The 22,680-nt window shown below is 29.2% G+C and overlaps 1 protein-coding gene and 1 long non-coding RNA gene across 8 annotated transcripts in view; one reads left to right on the forward strand and one right to left on the reverse strand.

The window, feature by feature from the left end:
* Positions 1–22,680, reverse strand: part of LOC143192624 (prestin) — a 35,512-nt gene that overhangs the window by 11,202 nt on the left and 1,630 nt on the right. For 2 of the 6 annotated variants that reach the window (XM_076398085.1, XM_076398086.1), the window contains exon 2: positions 5,583–5,800. In XM_076398085.1, coding sequence (XP_076254200.1) covers positions 5,583–5,632 — 50 coding nt within the window. In that variant the 5' untranslated portion in view covers positions 5,633–5,800. Of the gene's footprint in view, positions 1–1,237; positions 1,483–5,582; positions 5,801–8,924; positions 9,222–15,516; positions 15,946–18,239; positions 18,433–22,680 lie in introns of those variants that run through there. The other 4 variants (XM_076398084.1, XM_076398088.1, XM_076398087.1 and 1 more) reach the window with 4 other exon arrangements.
* Positions 1,591–3,860, forward strand: LOC143192628 (uncharacterized). 2 transcript variants are annotated; one of them, XR_013004844.1, is made up of 4 exons: positions 1,591–1,703; positions 1,865–1,972; positions 2,058–2,124; positions 3,727–3,860. It is a non-coding gene; the product is annotated as an uncharacterized LOC143192628 (long non-coding RNA). The 2 variants fall into 2 exon arrangements; XR_013004843.1 differs by lacking the exon at positions 1,591–1,703 and having other exon boundaries at positions 1,853–1,972.

The raw sequence follows: 22,680 nt of genomic DNA on the forward strand, positions 1-22,680 counted from the left end.
GTTTATTCAAAGTTATTTTGTACATACGTCATTTGTGACATCAAAACGTCACAATGTTGTCGAGTTTTAGTGCAGTTGGATTTGATATAAAACAAAATTCTAATCTAAATTAAATAATTGGACAGAAATGTTATCAAATATAATTTTAACATTATAGTACATCTGAAAACTACAGTTGATTATTTAGTAGCAATAGCTTCTAGGTTAGAGTTATAACCTCTTATTGGTTAGAGTTACAACTTGATTTTAAGATACGTCTGACAACCGGACAACTATGACAGGCACATTCGTTTTCGTGTTCGAACTAATCAAACAAATTGAGTCTCTAATTGGAATAAAATGAGAAGAAAAATATTGTTTGATTCTAAAACGAATGTACATTTCGTAATTCTGTTTTTAGCTACTTTTTTAGTATTCCAGTAATAGAACTAATAACTAATTTGGACGAATAAATAATTAAATATGACTTGGTATTTCCTCATTAATATAAGATTGGCCGATTTATTTCTGACGGTGCTGTGAAACTACACCTGTAAATATTCGTAAAAGAATGTTGTTTTATTCAAGATACTACAACTTCAAATTTTTTATTAATATTTTCTATGTTTTAGACACGCCCTGTGAATATGAATATATTATACTCTTAAATACAGCAATTATTTCCGAATAATTGTAAAAACAGCTTTTAGGTCTCGACATAAACATCAACGTACTACTACAGCCCTCACTATCACTGTTATTTGACTGTTTTTTTTTCATAAGTTAATCTTCAAAATTTATTTTATTCACTGAATAAACCCTAACAAGCTTATTTTTGTTTCTTACTCGATCAACAAGGAAATAACAATAAAACAAGAAATTGCACTCTATTTATAGTGATCCGACAAATCTAGAGTCCTGTAAAACATGTAGACGTCAACTGAGATTTTTTTTATTTACTATCGAAGTTTAACACTAGCATATCTGTCAACACCACTGTGGTAGTGTCGTCAATGTCATAATAGCACATGAAAAATAAACATAAACCTTCAGCTAACCAGTATATTTAAATATTACAGAAAAACATAAATAATGTTTACTATAATTATGTCAACATAACCTCAATTATAGTTTTACTTGCAAAATATTTGTGTCAATAGTTAAAAAACAATAAATAATCAATACAGCTACCGCAAAATATCGAAGCAAACTTGATAGTGATATGTTTACAGGGGATAAAAGAGGGAATACTACTCACCAATTATATCTAAAATAATAACTTTTGCTGAGCAAAAGCGGTTGAGTCTCTTCATTCATAGCAAGAACGAGAAAATTGTACGTAATGATCTGTACGCTTCTTCAAATACAACTAAGCGACAATTAAATATGAAAACAGGCCAATATATCATATTAAAATTAATTTTGTTGTAATAAACATTAAGACCTAATCTATTTTAAACACGAGACTATAACTAAAGCCTACAACAATGCTCGATAAGTACTAAAAGATAAGGTTTTTTCTTCTGCCTGTTGGGGGATAACTTAAGAGATTGTTAATGTTTTGATAGATAAGGCCCAGATTGTTTGTATGCTATTTAGTTGGTAAGGAGACAACGACGCATCGCAGGAAAAATTTAGTGACGAACATCATGAAATTGTAAAGGAATTTCATTTTATTCAATTAGATATAAAAGGGATTAAAATTATTATTTAGTGCAATTTAAGTGGTGAGTATTATATAGTACTGGTTATAAAGAATTTATTTAATAATCTGTCGTTATAAAAACAAGTGTTTTTCCTTGAATTTTCATTATATTTTTCTGTGTAATAGTTATATTACACATAACCTAGTTTTATTAATACGTTTTGCCCTATGACATACGAGGGTGGCTATTTCTACATGGCCCTAACCGGCATTCGGTAAACTTCGGTAGTTTCCGCCCTATTTTTCCAATTAACCACAACGGCCATTTTGAGCTTGATCCTGGCAGTGGTAAGTGGCTTATTTTGTGAAGTTAATAGTTTAGTTGTTTATAGTTTATTTATTATTGAACTATTCATGTTTTGATTATAAATAGTGTGCAATTCGTGCAAAGAAGCTAGAACACTCTTAATGTGAAGAGACATATGAGGAATTCAATCCAGGTGTGTATACAAATTTAATTACAATTTTTCAAATTGGACTCTATTCTATACTAAATTAATTATTTTTATAGACATAATTGACCCTGCGAAACTAAAAGTTCAAATAAATATGAGTCAATATCCTTCAAAAACATGCACTTTTATCACATAAATCACATCATCACATAAAAGACAAGTTCACAGTATTCGCTAACATATTGGAAATCTTTTACATTATATTGTTATCTTACATATTGTTTTATTTTCTTTTGTTTTGTTTCAAAATTATTTTAATATTAAATATAATCTCCAGGTTCTTCATATTACATGATTAATATTATAGAAAATTGGACCAAAAAATGTTAACTTAAATTTCAATGGAAACATTAGGTTAATTTGTGAATTCAAGATAATATATTCTATTTATATTATATTCATCAAATATACGTATAATTTACAAGCGCTGGCAACGTCGCGTGCCAGGCTTTTCTAGAATTAGATCCTTGTATCGTTGAGCTAGGATACTGAAAAAATATCGATATTTTCAGTTAATATATTGATATTTTGCTAACTATACATTTTCTAATAAGTTATAAAAGTACAGATTTAACTAACAAGCTAAACCGTGGTAGTATCGTTAATTCAATGAAATATACAGATTATAACCGCAATACAAAGATAGTAAATATTGCAAAATGATCAAAATCTCGTGACAATACATACTTTATCAATTTTAAGTATTTATTCACGTATCTAATATGTAATAAATTTATTATCGGATATCAATAAAAGATATCGAAATCAAGTAGGCTTAAGAATTACCTATTAAGTGTCATATCATAATATAAACCATCAATTATCAACATTATTACATTGAAATTTATTTAAATGGCTATAGCGAATATATAATAATACACTAGAATGTTGCATTAAAATTTGAAGTCAATTCATTAACCACTTTTTAATTTTAATACACACTTTTTTACTTTACAAACGTAATTAGAACTTCTTCCATAACAACGATTAATGGTCACTATGACAACGTAACTTTAACAAATTATACGTTAAATCACAATTTTCCGTTTCCGTTTACATAAAAACTATTTTTACAGAAAACTTATATACAAAAAGCAATTATACGGAAGTGAGTTTTTATATATAAATGATATATTTGCAAATAGACAAAATAAGATTAAGGTGAATTTAATGTTGTTTTGATGTTGCTGTCACTATCAGTGCCTGACAGTTGCCGTTCAAAAAATAGGAATATATTAAGGTAGGTTCACACTGGAACATTTCATAATTTATGTTAATAGAAAGTCTTGAATATTCCCTCAGTTGTACTTACTCTCGACATATACTCTTTGTATTGCATTTTGACATTTTCACTATCGTGATGTGATAGGTCTCTAGATTTTAAAATAATTTTAGTAACCGATTATTCACTGATCACAATATTAGAATTTATTTATAATTAAGTACAACATTAAAACATCTGAACATCATTTTAAATTATTATAATTGCCCACGAAGAGAAAACAGCTTATTCAGTTTTATTCTTGAGGGGTATAAGGAACTCTGTAAAATGCGTAAACTCTATAAAATGTTACTTCTACATTTCAGCCAGAATGTGCTACACTGCCATACTTGCTGTTGGAGACAATAACGCGAAGGAGTAAACCACAAATATGGAGAATAAAAATCAACGAGAGTAATCAGTAATCAGAATAAATCAGTATACATTGAATTTATCTACAACCAAAGTGTTCAAATACCAACAGATACGAATACTAGTATTATCGCATATTGAAACAACGGTAAGTACCTTGCGATGAACCTTGATGCAAAACTTCATGGAAGGACCATATGAAAAAGAAAAGAAAAAAAACTCGAATTTAAATACAAAAATAAAGTTGCTGCTGTATAAGCATATATTAAGACTAGCGTTGCGAACTATCGACTGAAAACGACTATCGACTGTTTAGTAATTTTCACTATCGGCTGTTTCAGTTGCTATTTTCGGTTCGACCTGTTCCGATTTTGTTAGTATTTACTATCGACTGTTTCAGTCCGTGTACTATTTTTGGTTCTACTAGTCGAATGAATGATTTTTAACGTTCTGGCTCTGTCGTCCTAGCCGCGACCTTGACAAAAATGTACCGAATTTATGCTTACATAGATTTATTTATAATATATATAGTTTTATTATTTTTTTGGTAGTTTGCTGGTAAATAAAAATAAATTGTATATTAATATAGCAGCATTTTGGAACGATATTTTTCAATATTGTTAATGTAATACGGTAAAAAGATTAAAATTGTGAATGACAATAGTAAAATACTATTGACTGTTTTTATGGCAATAATAGGTAATCTCTCAATCTTTCTCTCTCTCAATTAAAAAAAAAGATTTTCGTTCAATAATAAATAAAGCATTTACTTTAAAAAAAGCTCTAGTAGTTATTGTGCGATCATTTTTAATTATGTTATGGATTTTTTTTTATATAATTAGGTATATGTGTAATTTTTATTTCGTATTTATGGTTATTGTACATCTTTAGTTTTTAGGTTTTGTTTAAGTTCTATTGTATCGTCTATATTTATTATAGTATATTATTTAAAAATAGCAATTATAACATATTAAAATACGATAAAACATTTGTGGTATTTATTATTCCATTCGTTTTTACAGATCCACGGAACATTCAAGTATAAAAATAATTCTGCTTTGTTTAAAATGAAATTATTAATTGCATGTTAATAGTATTCAGAAATTATTATTTTCCTTTTCTTTTTTAAAGTTTGTACGTGAATGAATATGTACATCACCGTCTCTCTTATACTATTGTTGGAAAATATAAGCCCATATAAAATTAACTGCTCCAAGCAATTATCTTCGTCCTTTCCTCTCTCACAATTTATACAGAAAAGGGTTCGTACATTTTCGTCTAACATCACGAATTGGAAAAAATAGGCGAACCGTGCTTTTGACTGAAAATATTAATTACTACAATCGCTAGTTTTTTGACTATCGACTGTTTTCAGTCGATACTTCCTAACGCTAATTAAGAGACCTATATACGAACCTATATAACTCAGCTATGGGGATGTTTTGCGAGAAATAATATCAACTTAATTAAAACAAGTAATTCAGAATAAAGTTTTGAGAAGTATTATGGATACACCCAAATACATTGAAAGCTTCGGATTGCAACTGTCATAGAAGAAATTAAAAGCTTTACAAGCCACAAGTGCTGTAATTCTTGGTTGATAGTGAACTAGGAGTCAGACTCGAGAGAACCAAACTTAGAAGTATACTAAATGGCAAAAGCAATGCAAAGTGGTACTAATATTTTCAAAGTGGTTCCTCCTTGATAAGTTTTAAGTAGAGACAACTTGAAAGTTAGTCGGCAACAACTAGTAACAATATATCAATAATCAAACAAATTATTATATTTGATACAAAGTGACGTCACTTACCTCTGATTGGTGATCGGTTCCAATGTGGGCTTCTTCTCTTCATTGCTCATCTTCGTTCAAAATCAACGGTTCAGCTTTGTAATTAACATCAACAACGGGAAACGCGCATAGCTCCGCGGCACGACGACCATAGACTGGGATCGGTACAAAACCCGGATCTTGTCCAAAAGCTCGAGTACCTTCGATGCGATCAGTACGACCTGATCAGCGTCTAATACCTGAAAAGTGATAATTACGTCGATTTATTCATTATCAGGACGAATCAGAACGAGTTTTTATTGGGCGATTTTCAAAGGCTGCGATTGACGACACGCTTTTGTTTTACGATAAATCGTAATTTGTCTCGATTACGCGATAATCACTGCCTAACGTTTGTTTGTTTTTTTAAAAAAACCGTAGGAGCAGGTATGCGATCGAGTGGCTTTGCAATATGAGAGCCAATGCTCCAGACTTTGCTCCCTGTGACTAACATTTTTTCACAGTAAAGGGTGAATATTCGGCAAAAAAACTGTTGAAGGAGGCGGTCTTTATTGTCAATATAATATATAGTGGGTGGGAGAAACTGCATTTGGGTTTTATTTCAAATTTAACTGGTCAGTAGAATGGGACGTCAGAGTTTAGTCAAGTGATTCGTATGAAATTCTCAACTAATGAAATTCTTTGGTAAAAAAATATTTACATTCTCAGCGTCTTCCTGCAAAGATCACGCAAAGCAGTTCCGAAATTATATGTATTAAGTTAACACTCTATACACTACTATGATTAGTATGTATAAATATCTAAATCCATACCATAAAGCCGCAAATAATCAACAATGATTTAGAAAATTGGATTAGATGAAAGTGAACAGTGATAATTTTTGAAATATTTACAAGTTTAAATGTTTTGAATCCTTAGATAGGGCGGTTTTATTATTAGTAATATTTAGGAGTATAAGGTGGACCTTCTATCGGTTTATTTTAGTTAATTTAGTTTGCGTTATGTCAAAACATGTTTAACAAAAAAATTTAATCGACTTCAAAAAATAAATAAGGAACCCACTAAAAAGTAAAAAATAATCAAACTTAGTAGTTAAAATAATATTGTAAATAGATAAATAGGTTTAGGTTATTAATTAAGCTAAATTGTGTGTATACAGCAGAATATAAAATACGTGTAGGTTAAATAAAATTGTTGTTTATTTTTATTTAGTTATTAAAACGACTATTATGTACATATTTTTTTTTAACTTTTTTTTTGTTAAAAATCTAAGTTTGATTATTTTTTTTTGAAGTCGATTCAATTGTTTTGTTAAATATATTTTATTTTTCTCCTTTTAGATAGTTATTTAGATAGTATTAGTTAGATATTTACTCAATAACTTACGGTTATTTTATTAAGTATTACAACGGATAGCCCAAGTACAGCAGTATGAGGAAAAAAAGGAATAAAAAAAACAATGATTGAAAATAAGGAACGTTTCAGGCTCTGTGGTCCGCTACTTAGTCTAGGTGATTTGACAAATATTCCAATCAAATTACAACAAAAAAAGTTGCTGTCCTGTTGGACATTGAACCCGCGACCTCCGCGTGTGGTCTTAACTTTCTAACCATTACACCATAGAAACAGTTGTTTACAGTGTTTCTGCGACTACTCACATCATATGATTAGTGCTTAAAAAGCATACTGAATGGCTTTTACACTGAACTACTGATTATTTTATCAATTTATACACACAAATATCTGATTATTTTAGATAAAAAATATGTGAAAAGATGTCTTTGAAATTTGAGGTTTTCCTTCGATTTCCCCCCTTCACCCCCATCAGATCCTGATTTGGTTGCAATGGAACCATCTCGGAAGTGCATTCCTTCAAATAAAAAAAGAATTTTGAAAATCGTTCCATAATTGACGGAGAGATCGACGAACATATATTTAAAAAAATATACAGCCGAACATAGAACCTTCTTCTTTTTTTTTGAAGTCGGTTAATAAAATAAATATATTAATCAATATTGGTGAAATAAAGTCACAAATAATGAACAATGCGTTGCGAAACATTGAATTAAGAGATGTCAAACCAGCAATTTCAGCAAATTTTTGTATATTACAGAGAAATGAGCAAGATGTGGTATATTCTGCGCATGCACTATACGATAATCTACATGATTCTGTTTGGTATTCTAATTTTAAGGTTATGTTTTTACTTACTTGTTAATATTTGACATATGGTGTTGATGAAATTCAGAAAAAAGTAACAAACTTAAAAATTTAAAATTAAGTTGTTAGTCATCGAAGAAATTAACAAATTATAGCGAAGCTGAGACGACAAATTGAGTTTATGATTACATATTAATCCCAGTAATCTATATATTATTGGTAGAAAATTCAGCCTAGAAAGTAACTAAAATAAAATATTAACAAAAACTAATATATATTCTAGATGTAAAATCAACAGATACTATAATTACTATGATAGCGTAATTTTCAAAGCTCATACATTGTATAAAATATAGGAAGTAACTAGTTATCTAATATTTTTTGGTAGAGTGTGTTAAATTTATATATGTCAATACTAATAACATCGTTATTAAAATATATGATATATAAGCATATACATTTTATAAGAATATGTATGGAATGGGTACTGACACTGTTGTTTAGTAAAGAAGAAAGATATATTAGAAAGACATTTAAGCAACATAACAAGTATCTATTGATAGAAGTTTAATTTTATTTTGAGTTATTTCAACTTTCAACTAATTGTCCTAAAATAATGATAATTGTACTTTGTATATCCTTAGGCTAAATTTATTTCTCAAGGAAATACGGACAAATAAACGATGAGAACGCCAAACATAATTTTTGTACCGTCTTAAATAAAGCAAAAATCATTCAAAAATATTTAACGATTTAGTTTTATTAACATTACCAAAAAAAATCAACAAATGGCCCACCCTACATTATTAAACAGATAAATAATCCAATAACAATGTGTTATATTGAATGTATACAGAATGCCAATTATCTTTATGAATCTAATTAATAAAACAAGTATAACCTTATCCTAGATTTCGTTTAAATAAATCAATTCATCACACGAAAACAACTGATGATATGTGCTCTTAATTTCTAATCATGCCGCAAAATATAATTAAGGATTTTTTATGGTGATTTATCGTGCAGAGTGAGTTGAATTTCATATAAAATATTTTTAAAGGCATTTTACTTTACTATTACTAACCAATGATTTTTCGATGTACAACGTCTTGTTTGTATCTGTACAATATAAAATATTAAACAATTATGCAATACCCTGACCTTTAATACAAAGCCTGTTCTACGGTAAATAAAATCACTTACAATCACGTGTGATTTGTATAATATTACAAAAAAAAATGTATTAATAAAGAACGGGAATGTTTATATTGGCAGGCAATAGTCACGTGGATGTCCAGTCACCATAAACATGTGAGTCAAAACCTTCACGCACAAACACGAAAAAAACACCGGTTTGGTAGAAAGCAGTTATCCCAACTGAGGCGATATACGAACCCGCGAAACAATTAACACGTTAAAGGAGAAACGTCAGTCGATATGTATATTGGACGTTAATTAAAAACCAACGACAACACGGAAATACGGTAGGTCGACGACTATGGGCGACAAATAATGTCCGGAGGACAAAGCGAGTCTTCGTCATTATCCGGAGACTAGTTAACGTGAAACTGACACGCAAAGGAATCTACTGGAATTAATTCTGTTAATCCCTAGAAACAGAGAGGGAGAGAAAAGGTATGGGACTGAAACGGATGAAATATCCTCGGATTTAGGGGCTTTTGTTCGGTCCAAAGTGACGATTGATTTTAGTAGAAGCTTATAGTTTTATGGAAGATAGAAAAACGAAATACAATATAAAGAATTTTTTAGAAAATTTTATTTTTATTTGAAAAATTTTATGATTTTTCACGTTTTGCAAAGAAAAACAACATAACCCTATTTTTCTTTAACTCTAAATAAAGTACTGTCAAAAAATACCGTTATAGGAGTAGTGGCCAGTTCTGAAGAATCTAACTGGTATTCGGCAAAACTCAGTAGTTTCAGCTTGATTTTGCGACGTTGCCATTTACAAGCAATTAGAGGTAGAATCCAAGGAACTACAACAGCCATTTTGGATCCCACCCTGGTACTAGTAGAACTATGTTTTGTAAGGTTAAGAATCTTGTTGTTTATAATTTATTTGTTCTTCTACTGTTGATATTTTTATTATACATGGTTGGCAGTAATAGACATAGAAAAAATAGAAATTTCATGGTATAGGCGATCTTGGGGAAATGTTTCGTTTAGTTCAATCAACGGTAGCGTTGCGATCGCAAATTGTTATTGGCTAGTTTAAATTTCTGGTGCCGCCACTAATATGGAACGTGATTGGTCGATCAAACTGTGTGAAGTCAGCATTTTCTATGGGCGTCCATTTTTTAGTTTGTTTTTTGAAGGTTTTGGTTTTTGTTTAGATCAAGAAATTTTCGTTTTACGTTGTGCATATTTTCTGTTTTACATTAATTATTATGGAGTAATAATATAAAAATTGATGACATTGCGTCAGTCTAGTAAAAGATGTAGTGTATCGGGGTAAAAATCTACTACGGAAATTAGACATCGTTTCCCAAAGAATGATCTCGCTCCTTTCCAAAAATGGGTTGATCAAGTAAATAGTAGTAAGTTACCTGGATAAACCAAAATGCAAATATATCAACGTCATGGTGTCTGTCACGGACATTTTAGTGAAAAATTTAGAACTACCCTTTCTTCACGAACAGGTATTAGGGTAAATGCATATCCAACATTGTTTTTATCTGATACATATAAAATTATCTATCTACTACACGTCTGTTTATATATTGTTTGTTTACAGAAAATCAAAACCTTATGAAGATGTTAGTAGTAATAAAATTCAATTAATCTACTAAGTTGTTCGTATGCTGTCAGTGTGATGTCTCTACATAAAGAAGTCTTACAAGAAGGTAATAATTAAGATAACTGGATGTAATAAATACTACTTTTAATTGTAAAATATCCCTAAAATATTTGTAATACTTTAACTTTTTAGAACAATCGGTGTTCAATAATTTTATAGTAGAGCTATTGTATATTTAAATTTGATTGCCTTGTTAAGAAAATATTTGTTACGGTGCCATCAATTAAAAATTTAATTGATACTTTTAGGGGATTTATTACCACATCATTCTCCCGGAGAAAATTGCGAAGAAGATGAACATGTTAGATAACTTATATTCCTTTTTAACGGGAGATCTAGTATCACTTGAGGTTGTTAAATCACCAGTTAAATCACTGAAAATATAGACTCATATTTTCAGTTCCAGAGAACTTTGCTCTGAGAAAAATAAGAGTCTAATATTATATTTTAGTCTTATTTCAGGCTATTTAACAAAACTTCTGAAAAAGAGACAACATGCAATATTTGTCTACATTCTATATTAAGTAGTTCCACACGTTAAATACTCTAAAATCTAAATATCTTTAAAAAACACATAAATTTTTAGTGTTTCAACTGTCCAATCCATAACATTTTCAAGACCAAATTATAAAAGTTATTATGAGGTGTGATCGTATTTTTGGTTTAATGAAGTTAATGCAATATCAACAGGGAAGGATTTAAAGTTTACCTTCAATATATCAAGATAAGTTAGAACTCTAATAGATCCCATAAAATTGATGGCACTAAACAAATATGGGAAGACGTTATAGAAGAATTATAGATATTTTAATTTTGCCTAGAATAGAGTTCATAATTGTTTTTTTTTGCTTTTTGTTTATATATATTTATATTATTTACACTTATGTATATTTGTATAGGATTTTATTTTAATAAATTAATTTTAAAAATTTAATTTGATTTTCATTTAAATACTATTGGCCAATAAATGTGACGTCACAAAGTAATCAGGCGAAATGGCAGACCAATCAAAGCAAAGTATTTTCCTTACAGGATTCTACATAACTATTTTAAACTAACCAATCAAATTCACGTTGTCAGCGCCGCCAATGATTGAACTAAGCGAAACTTTGCCCCACTACTTACCATTGGAGTTGCACACCCCTGGTTGGCAGTAATGGGTATGAATCATCGATTTGTCAATATTGTCAAAAAGTTATTATATCACCTTTAATCTGAACAGACATATGATGACATTTGATCTAGATGTGTATCCATTCAATTTTAATTTTGCAAATTGGATTCAGTTATATACCAAATTCATTAAATTTTAGTCATAGTTGATCCCGCGAAAGTAGAAGTTCAGATAAATATGATCGGTATCCTTTATATGAATATATCTCAGTAAATATCTCTATAGTACTGTCATTTATTATTACTCTACTCGTTGATCATATAGTCATTTCACAATATTACAATTGAACAAAAGAAATGTTGAAGTTTGGCTGGCTTGAAGATTGGGGGTTCCTATTTTGGTAAAAATATTACCACTTCTAAATTTGAGCGTAATCGATCTGGAAGTCATAAGAGTGTATCAAAGAATGTGAGGTGAGAGTTATTAAAATCACATAAAAATATGATTGCCGCCAAACCAGCTGCTAAAATTCGGATGTATGTTATATTGGATGAAACCCGAGCTAATTCAAGCAGCGGTAATTTGAAAATACTAGATTTATCAACTCTCACAGATTTATGTAATATTCAGCAAGCGAACCAATTTATTTCCACAGGTGCAACACATAAAAGTGAAGCTACAGGTGTTGAGGCATGGGTAAATGAGATCAAAATACAGGATGTTTGTTATATAAGACACAATCTGAGGTTATGGATAGCTACCCTACTTTAAAGAAATGATATTTTATGTCAATCATAATAAATGAAGGACAATATGAAATGTTAAAATAATATAACCAACAATGTATACGTGTCTATTCTACACACAGGCCTAATCGATTAGAATTGCATTCCTTGCTTTTACTGAATGAATTGAGAGAAGGATTGACATGCTGTTTTGCATATAGAACACATTGGATCAGGAAACAATGAAGATATTTTTTAGTGCCATGCAAGATATAGGCTTGCTTGTGATTTTATATATTGATAGATAAATTATATTGGTTACCATACATGTTGTTTTATTTTCTCTTTTTCCTTTTAAAATTAAATATGTTTATAAAAGGTTAAATAATTTGGACATGATATACAAACTTAAAATAACAGAGAGCAAACTTAATTAAATTTGAACTTAAGTTTCAAGTAAGATTTTGGGTTAATTTGTGAATTCGGGAATATATATTATATTCTTCAAATATACGAATAATTTACAAGAACTATATATTTGTTCTTTTCAAAATTATTTTAAAATTTGAAATTATTATTAATTATTTTAAATTTTGAAAGGTGTTTATAAAAGGTTCTTCATATTGCATTTTTATATCACAGGAGATTTTTTTTTAATTAGAGTCTGAACAGAAATATTATGTTAATTCGTGAATTCAAGATAATTTATTCCATTTATATCATATTCTTGAAATGTACGTATAATTTATAAGAACTGGCAACGTTGCAAACTCAAATCCTTGCGTGCACGCCAGGATTCTCCAGAACTAGACTCTTTTCATTATAAGAAACTATTTATTATAAAATACGGATAACAAACAATAGTCCTTGAAATATTAATATCATAAATAAAATAATTACAATTTCTAATTAGTTATTTTGCTTATTAACTTTATTGTAAGACCTATTATGTTAAAAAAATACTGTCAAGTATCAGTGAAATGTCACTGTCAGTTGAAAAAAATATTGTTTAACTATTTTATATATTAAGTCTATATTTATCATTCTAAAAAATGCCGCCAAAAAATGAGATTAAAGCAACATCTTTTATTTATATTAAATATATACATAAAAGCAACTATGAAATATTTATAAAATGTCAATGTTATCTTTCAAAAACAATATCAAAACAACTCAAAAGATATGTCATTCTTTAAACTACTGTCATGAAATGTCAATGTCATATGGAAAAAAAATCAAAACCATAACTCAATGGAAAAGGATGAATATGAATAAAATATAAATATAAGATGCTAGCTGTTGACTATTGATCGCTACTTCTGATGCTACGCGTTCTATAAGCATTACGTTATAAAACAAATAGCCACAACAGTTTAACGTAACTAAACTACTTTGAAAATCCAATATATTTATCTACCACGCGCCAATATAATACCGTGGTTCCAACGTTTGTTTGATAATTGATAGGAAATTCTGCTTTCTCATTTTATTTATCCCATTTCTACGTACCCTGAATTAGCAATCAAACACTCGGTCGCAACATCGGCAATTACACACGATTTGAATTCAAAAGGAATTAGTATCACTCGCTAAGATTGAATAATCCCGTAGAATATTGCGCAAAGTATCGCGGCATCAGAAAACAATCCTTATTTGTTATTTATATCAACTGAATAGAAAGGTATTTTATTATACCATTTATTTACAAAGCATAAAAATGTCAGTTTTTTGGTGTAAGAAAGTAATCTTATTATTAATAATTATATCGATAAAAAATACATACAAGATACAAGATAATTATGAAAATTTGGGTATACTATCATCCAAAGTGGAAAAGTAAAGTTTATTGCGCTAACAAAATCGACTCCAAATAATATTCAGTGTAACTGATGAGTTCAAAAAATACATTATACGAGATTATTAAAAGATAAGTTTATGTTTGGTGGAATGTTGAAATAATCGATATTGAAAAATGTTTATTTTTGCTATAATTTCAATTAAAAAAAAACAGCGAGAGGTTTTCAATACAATCGATGGTTAAATTTTGTTGAAATACATTTCCAAAACGATACCGCGAATCTTTAAGATTAATTATATAAATAGGCTATAGTTTCGTCGATATAACAGGTCAATTGAAAAGCCCCCGGCCTGACACATAGATGGCGCTACTAGAATTAAGTCCATATGTTTTCCAGTTACAATTATGTCCAGTGAAAACGATGGCAAAAATCCATGAATTGGGCTTCGAATTGTTTCCTTATCCACCGTATTCACCAGATCTGGCCCCCAGCGGCTATTTCCTGTTCTCAGAACTCAAATGAAAGCTCGCTAGAAAGTAATTTTCGTTGAATGAAGAGGTGATCGTCAAAACTGAGACCTATTTTGAAGTAAAGGATAAATCGTACTACAAAAAGGGTATCAACAAATTTAGAGGGTCGCTATAATCAGTGTATCACCCTTGAAGGGAATTATGCTGAATAAAAAAAAATTACCAAAAAAATGTGTTTTACTATGGTAGGCCGGGGACTATTCCATTGACCTGTTAATATAGGTAATAAAACCTGAAAGATGAGCTACTTGTTGAACGCCCTATACTTAATTTTTATGAGGAAATAAAAAGCTCACATCATTTAATGCCCTTAGAAATTGGTATCGTATTAAGCAATAATAGGTCAACTATAAAAAAACATTTAAAAAACCATATACATAAAAAACTGTACGATCTGGTAACACTCAATTAAACTTAAAACCAATACAATGCGTAAAAAAAAGTTTGTATCAAATGAATTATAATAATTTTTATGGTCTGGACTGTGAAAGTTTTAAAAACAATATGAAATTTTTCATTTAGTTTAGTAAACATTGAATGGAATGTTTTTACAAAATCCACCAAATAGTCCACATGTTTCTGACTGTAATTATAATTCATTTTTATGGAATAAAAATATTAATTTGAAGCTCTAAAACCACGGATTAGTTGGTCGAACACCTAACACTTCGACTGGATATTCTAAATACGTAGCTTAACTATCTAATTATATCGTAAAGTGTCAAAAATAACAGACAACAAACAACATGCAATAATGAGATGTCTATCGTCTACGCTGATACACAATGTAGGTGAAAAAATATATTTACCTTTGAGAATTAAATTGTCAACCTACCGGAATGGTGTTTAATTTTTATCTTTCAACTACCGACTAGTTTATTTATTATTAATTTTAATAGAAATTATATTAAGAAGGATAACGATTGTTGGTCAAGGTTATGATGCCCGCCAAGGTCGGGCGAATACATTTTTCTGACCGAAATCCTAGCATTCACCTTGCCACCGCCGGCAAAAGTCGATTTTTTGCCGCGCATTACGTTCAGGATCACTTTCGCTTCCTAAAAAACTCTCTCGGATATAGATAATAGCTGCTACTACTTATTATTTGTTTTTATCTTCTTTATATCTATGTATGACATACTTAAATTTGGCAAAAACTTCAAATTTAACGAACTAGACCAATAATTAGCGAATAAATCCGAAAATTGACGAACATATTTCAAATAAAAAAAACATTGAACGGAAATAAACGAACGCATCTAGAGATTAAAAAACATATCCGAAAATTAACGAACCTATTAAATATTATTGAAAGATTAACACCCAAAATTTACTGAATATATCGAACATATTTTTGCAGATTATTGTCATTTTGAAAGATTTCGCAAACATTTTCGAATTTCGCTAATAAAGGAAAAGTTATAAGCCAAAATTCTTTCAGTATTTTACTCTTTCTCTCTGTACTTTCAATTGTTTCAAACATAAAACGTTATGGATAGGTCCCAAATACCACTCGGTATAACAACGCTCAAGTAGCGAATTCGCTTGGTAGCGCCAACTTCATTTCCAAAAATTAACGAATGTATTTAGAAAATAACAAATATATCCAAAAACTAAGCAACAAAAATATTAGTGTTTATATCTAAAACTGAATGAGGATATCCGAAGATAAACGTAATTGTTCGAACATATACGAAAACTAACGAACGTGTTAATGATCAACGATCAGGCAGAAAATCCATTTAGTAGCACAAGGTTCATTTTCGAAAATTCACGAAAATATTTAGAAAATAATAAATATATGTAAAACTAACGAACATACAAAAATTAATGCTTATATCGAAAAATGATATGATATCTTCGAAGATTTATGTAAATCAACGAACAAATACGAAAATTAACGAACGTATTAAGGATCAACGAATCTCAACGTAAATTTAAGAATATTAAGTAAAAATTGAATAAACTCCACAATATATCTTTACAAAATATGAAAATAATGTTGTAAATAGATAAAGATGCTTGAACAGCATTCACCGGAATGAGATTTGTATTTATTACAGAGAAAAGCAATGACCTATAATTACCTTTATTGTATGTCATATTTATTCATAAAACTATGTATAAAAGCCATTTAAAAAAGTCTTCCTTATATGGATGGTTTTTAAATCTTGCGAAATGTTAACATAATAAAGATAAACCTTAATATTTTTATCGTTAGACATGACAATTAAAAAAACAAGCCGGATTTCGATATACGTAAACAATCATGATTGTGTTGATTTAAATCCAGATATAAATGACATTTCTTTTAAATCTGTCAAAACGACACCTACTTATTCAATTCACTAAATCAACGAGTTAGTGACAGATGGCAGTAAAGTGCATTTTCTAAAATTTAAGCTACCATCGAATTTATAGTCTATTCAAAGTTATTTTGTACATACGTCATCAAGATGTTCAATGTATTGGCTGCTGCAATTTGTAAAATCGTTTTGGAATCAGACAATAATTTCCTTCTCATTTTATTCTAGTTAAAAAGAGACACAAAGCTGTCTGATTAGTTCAAACACGTAAACGAATGAGCCCGTCAATGTAGTCCGATTGTCAGAGGTATGCAAAATTTTTGAAAGTAATTGTGATAAGAGGTTATAACTCTAACCTATAAACCATTGTGGCTGTATAATTAACTGTAGTTTTTAGACGTACTATAACGTTAAAATAAATTATATTTGATAACATTTTTGTTCAATTCTTTTATTTAGATTAGAATTTTGTTGTATATCAAAGCCCAACTGAACTAAAACTCCACGCCACAACGTTTAAACGTCACAAATTTAATGACGTATGTACAAAATAACTTTGAATAGACTATATAAATGGGCTGATATACTCTCTAGAAGATCTACCAAACCGATTCACCGAGTACCATCTACTCGTCAACAGTACAACTAAAAAATCGGCTCCATCTTAATATAATATCATGATTCATAACAGCACATGAAAAATTTTATTTATAAGAATTTGAAATCAAACCACAAAATAATTTCGAACCAAATGGATACAGACATTCCCGAAAAAAGAATGAATTTACACAAAAGTAAAAAAGTTAAAAAACAGAAAACAGTCAAACGTTATATAAATACCTTAAATTTAATTAACTTCAGAGATCAAAGTCTAATTAATACAGATCCTTTATGAAATTTTTAATTATTATGATTCGTTAATTTTCGCTTTCTGTGGGTTACTACAGATAAATAATTCTAATTCGCAGTATAATTCAAGTTTATTCTTTTGTTTATGCAACGATTATGTTTTTTATGTCAAAATTAATTCAACTGTCAAATAATTGTCACAACGTCAAAAATGCGGCATTTTAAATTAAATAAATAAAAGCCTATAATTTACCATTAGGCTTTACCGATCAGCTGTAGCTCGTCAATAAGTTAAAGTAAAACGCCGTTATTTTAGATTAAAGTTGTGACAATATATCCGGACTCAAAGTTTAACAAATCGCGGTGGTAATATTTACCTGAACGACAATAAATGGCTAAAGGACACCTGTTGGAGCACACACTTCAACTGGGCGACAACCACAAGTACACGAGGCATATAGCGACGAATCTGAACTTATAAAAAAGCGAAACCTCAAATGCAAACAGCGTTTATTGCTCCGTGACGTATCATCATACATCTATTTGCCTTCACTGATTATGAGTAAAGATGTTTAAAACAGTAAACTGAGGTTTGTCCTTTATAAACTGCGAAGTAATTATCTAACGACTTTTTATTTGCGCAGGCAAATATTATGTTATTAAATACCGTAAATATTAAACCAGTTAATTCGATAGATATAGTGTAATTGATTTGATCTCATGTTTTAACTATTTAAACCGCCAACTTGATCAAACACTTATTTAGCATAGTAATACCCAAATATAACATACGATGTTTTTCATTCTATACAAAGGTAAATAATAAAATAGCACGCTAGATGTACATTTGACAAAATGGACTAACAGATTTGTCAAATGTTCCTGCTTAGGTTAACCTAACTTCTTTCGTTTTGCTTTGCTGTTAGTATAAGATTGACACATGTGCATTTTGACAAAACGGATTGACAGATTTGTCAAATGAACCCATTGAAATTAATAAAAACATATGTACAGTATGTTTATTGGGAATGTTCATATTTTAATTTGGATTGGCAGGCGGTTAGTACGGACTATAGTCCTTCTAAATGCAGCATATACTGCCAAATACAGTTTGTAAAAATGTATAGTTCGTTTTAAACTTGGAGCGAATTTTTGGTTATCACTTTACTCTAGTTAAAGAGAGACAGAATGTCATCTGAATCATTCTATAGAATTCGAATTATGTTGGTACTGGTCGACTCTGTTGTCAAAAGTCTACAAAATTCCTCAAAACTTTAACATAGACAGAATCGATATATTTTGGTAATCGCTTATATTTGTTTTTAATAATCGATATTTAATTAGTTTATTTTATTTTAAGTTATTATATTACGTGTCATAATTATTAGAATCTAATTAGGTAAATAATGTTGTCAATTACCTAACCTAATATAAACCTACGTTTTCTGTAGCGAAATCATTAAAATATTTTATAGCAATTTTAAATAATATTTAATAAATAACATAAATAACTCTTCATTGAATATCAACTGATTATTATTAAATAAAATGTCTATTTCCTTGTCATATATATACGAAGAGAGAGAAGGAGAAAGAAACCTTTCCTGCTGAACAGAATATTCTTTCCTTAACATAAGGAAAATTGAAGAAATCCAATTCCATAATGCTTATAAAACACTCCTCCTTATACGAATGCTACTATTTCAAATATTTCGAATTGCACTTCTATTATTTGAAGAAAGAAATACATTCAAACCATACAAATTCATGTTAAAAATAAGTACTCATTGGATATTGAAAAACTAGCTTAAAAGAACTCCAAATATGAAACTTAGAGATAAATAAAACTATATATTAAATATAAGACAGATGTATTACGTTACTTTTTAATTGTATATAACGAAGATACTACATATCCATTGAGATATGATATGCTCTTTTTCAGCAAAGAGATGACTGTAAATGAAAGAGTAAGTAGTAACTCAGTACATATAAATGGAAATTCATAATATCATTAGTCGTATTGATTAGAATACTATAAAAAATAAAAAGCGCTTAGAGCTCTACCCCCTAGATGCATAAATAGAATAGAAATTAAATTTAAATGAGTATAACATTTTTCTTTCCATTCATATCTTTTTTTTTGAGGAGCTGAATAATTGGATTATCATTTCACGTTATGTGTAAATATAAAATGTGTTATGTTGTTGTAAAACTGATATATAATTCCGTTTAATCACTTTATTTGGATTAAATTATATAAGACTTGGCAATTATTTCCTGATAATTTGTTTGCTTGCTTATACACATAAGTGGGTAAAAACAGTAAAATAGAAACGTTTATAGATCTAGAAAAAAAAAAACAAATAGGAAAATTGAGCTAATTATAAAGCTCAACGCATCAAACGACTCTACCCGCTCGGCTAAAAATACATATTTTTTGCGCTTGCATGTATTTTAATCAGCGACATCTATTGTTGAAAATGCAAACTATCAATGCAAAACCATTTTTAAACAACCTAACCTAACTATTAAATTCGATAGTTTAGACATATTTCTGTGAATAAAATAATATTATTAATAAATAATTATATTTAGTATTATTTAATTATTCAGTGTATGTAGACGCCAATCGTGGAACGTTCAAAATTAAATTTTCGACATTTGTTACTTTTGTTGTTTGTTTTGAAGAAATCTTCTACATAAGAATGAATTGTTTTTATACGTTTATATGCAATCGAAAAGATCTAAGACAATCCCAGCTTTCATCGACACCGAAGAGGAATGTTCATAGAACAAATTGAAAGATGCGTTATATAAAAAAGACCAGTAATAGTAACAGACGCAAAATCATCTGAAGTTCTGTCGCACCCGGGATAGTCACTATGCATTATGATCCGCATCAACGCAGCATGGCTTGGATGGTTCACAAAAATCTGTTGAAGAAGTGTGAAAAAGAATCGATGATTGGTTCGTTGCCAAACTAACATGATTATTTCAACATGATATCGCAATGTTGCCAGAAATTTGTAGAAATGATGAAAAATGCGCTGAATAATATACACTGTATCAATTTTTCTGAATAAAAACCAATATGAAAAAGTGATTAGAATACATGCAAGAATCCTAATACTATTTTATTTACTTTTTTATATGTATATTTAATACTACACAATAATTTTCTTTTCCATTATAGCGATATTGCTCCGCACTTCACATTGATCTATAATCTATAATAATATATAGTCTATAATAGTCTATTCAAAGTTTTGTTGTACATACGCCATCAAGATGTTTAATGTATTGACGGCCGCAATTAGTAAATTCCTTTTAGAGTCAGACAATATTTTTCTTCTCATTTTAATTTAGTTAAAAAAAGACACAATTATGTCTGATTAGTTCAAACACGTAAACGAATGAGCCTGTCAAAGTCGTTCGATTGTCAGACGTATGCAAAATTCTTGAAAGCAATAGTGATAAGAGGTTATAACTCTTAGCTAAAAACAATTGTAGCTGTATAATTAACTGTAGTTTTTAGATGTACTATAATAAATGATTTTTGATAACATTTTCGTTCAATTATTTGATTTAGATTAGAATTTTATTGTACGTCAAAGCCAAACCGAACGAAAACTCAGAGTTGATGCGGCAACATGGCGACGTTTTGATGTCACAAATTTAAATGACGCTTTAAAAAAGACGCTAAAGATTTAAATGTACAAAATAACTTTGAACAGACTATATATGATATATTAGACCATAATCGATATATTTCGATCATAATCGAGCAACTTTCTAATTCCTTTAAAGCAGATAAGTATTTTTGGTACTATTTATTTTTTTACTCTTCCTTGAACGTAATACTATTCCAGAAATAACCATGAAATAATGTCATAGCATTATTACGGAAAAAATTCATTATAAATCTACATTCATTATAAATTTACATTTATTACATTTATTATTTATATATTATTTATTTATTTTATTCGAATTCAAACAACACCCTTTATTAAAACTCATTAATTAAAATGGTTTCGTTCTGAACTCAAGTAAAACTTTTTGCGAGTTCGCCGAAAGGGTTGGCTGAAAAGGACATACAATTAGGTCTGGAAATAATCATTGCTTAAGATGATTAGAAATTGAAACGTTCGTTTGTGCCTATCAAAGGCGAAACAATATATTTCGTACGAATAATTTTTGTCTTTTTTATATTGTCTTTAAAACCAAAATATATATAGAACTATGACATTGAACGTTTTAATGAATTACACTCACTTTGTTTATATTTGCAGCAATAAGTGGAGGAAGATAAAAATCTAAATCAAGGTCAAAGGTTGTCTGTTTTATATTATGGAGTTCTGCCCATCTATAATGAATTAATAATAAAAGCGACAATTAATAATAATTAGACTTTGACGTGTAATTAATCATAAACAAAGGGTAATACACTACAAGTTGGTGTAAAAAAAAATTCAAGATTTTAAGTTTAAATGTCCAGAACATTTAATTGTACAATAACTCTGTACCAAATCGTAGTTCGAGGATAGAGAACTTCAGTCGTTAATGACTTTCGCTGGTGTCATCATCAGATCTGTATCATTTCGAATTCTAATATGACTGAAGAAAGGCAGCCGAAAAATAAATTATATTTTAATCAATTTGTTTAAATTAAATTTTGATTAAAAAAAGTTGATAAAGACCATTTTATTAATGTCTGTGAATACCTTTTATTTATTAATATCTGAGAAAAACCATATACATAAACGGAAACATAAGAGAATAATCCCTTTCATATGGATCACTTTATGAAAACTT

The sequence above is a fragment of the Rhynchophorus ferrugineus genome, unplaced genomic scaffold (assembly GCF_030347505.1).
Source record: "Rhynchophorus ferrugineus isolate W39M unplaced genomic scaffold, kcgeb_rfMv2 rfM3, whole genome shotgun sequence".
Classification (NCBI taxonomy): Eukaryota; Metazoa; Arthropoda; class Insecta; order Coleoptera; family Curculionidae; genus Rhynchophorus; species Rhynchophorus ferrugineus.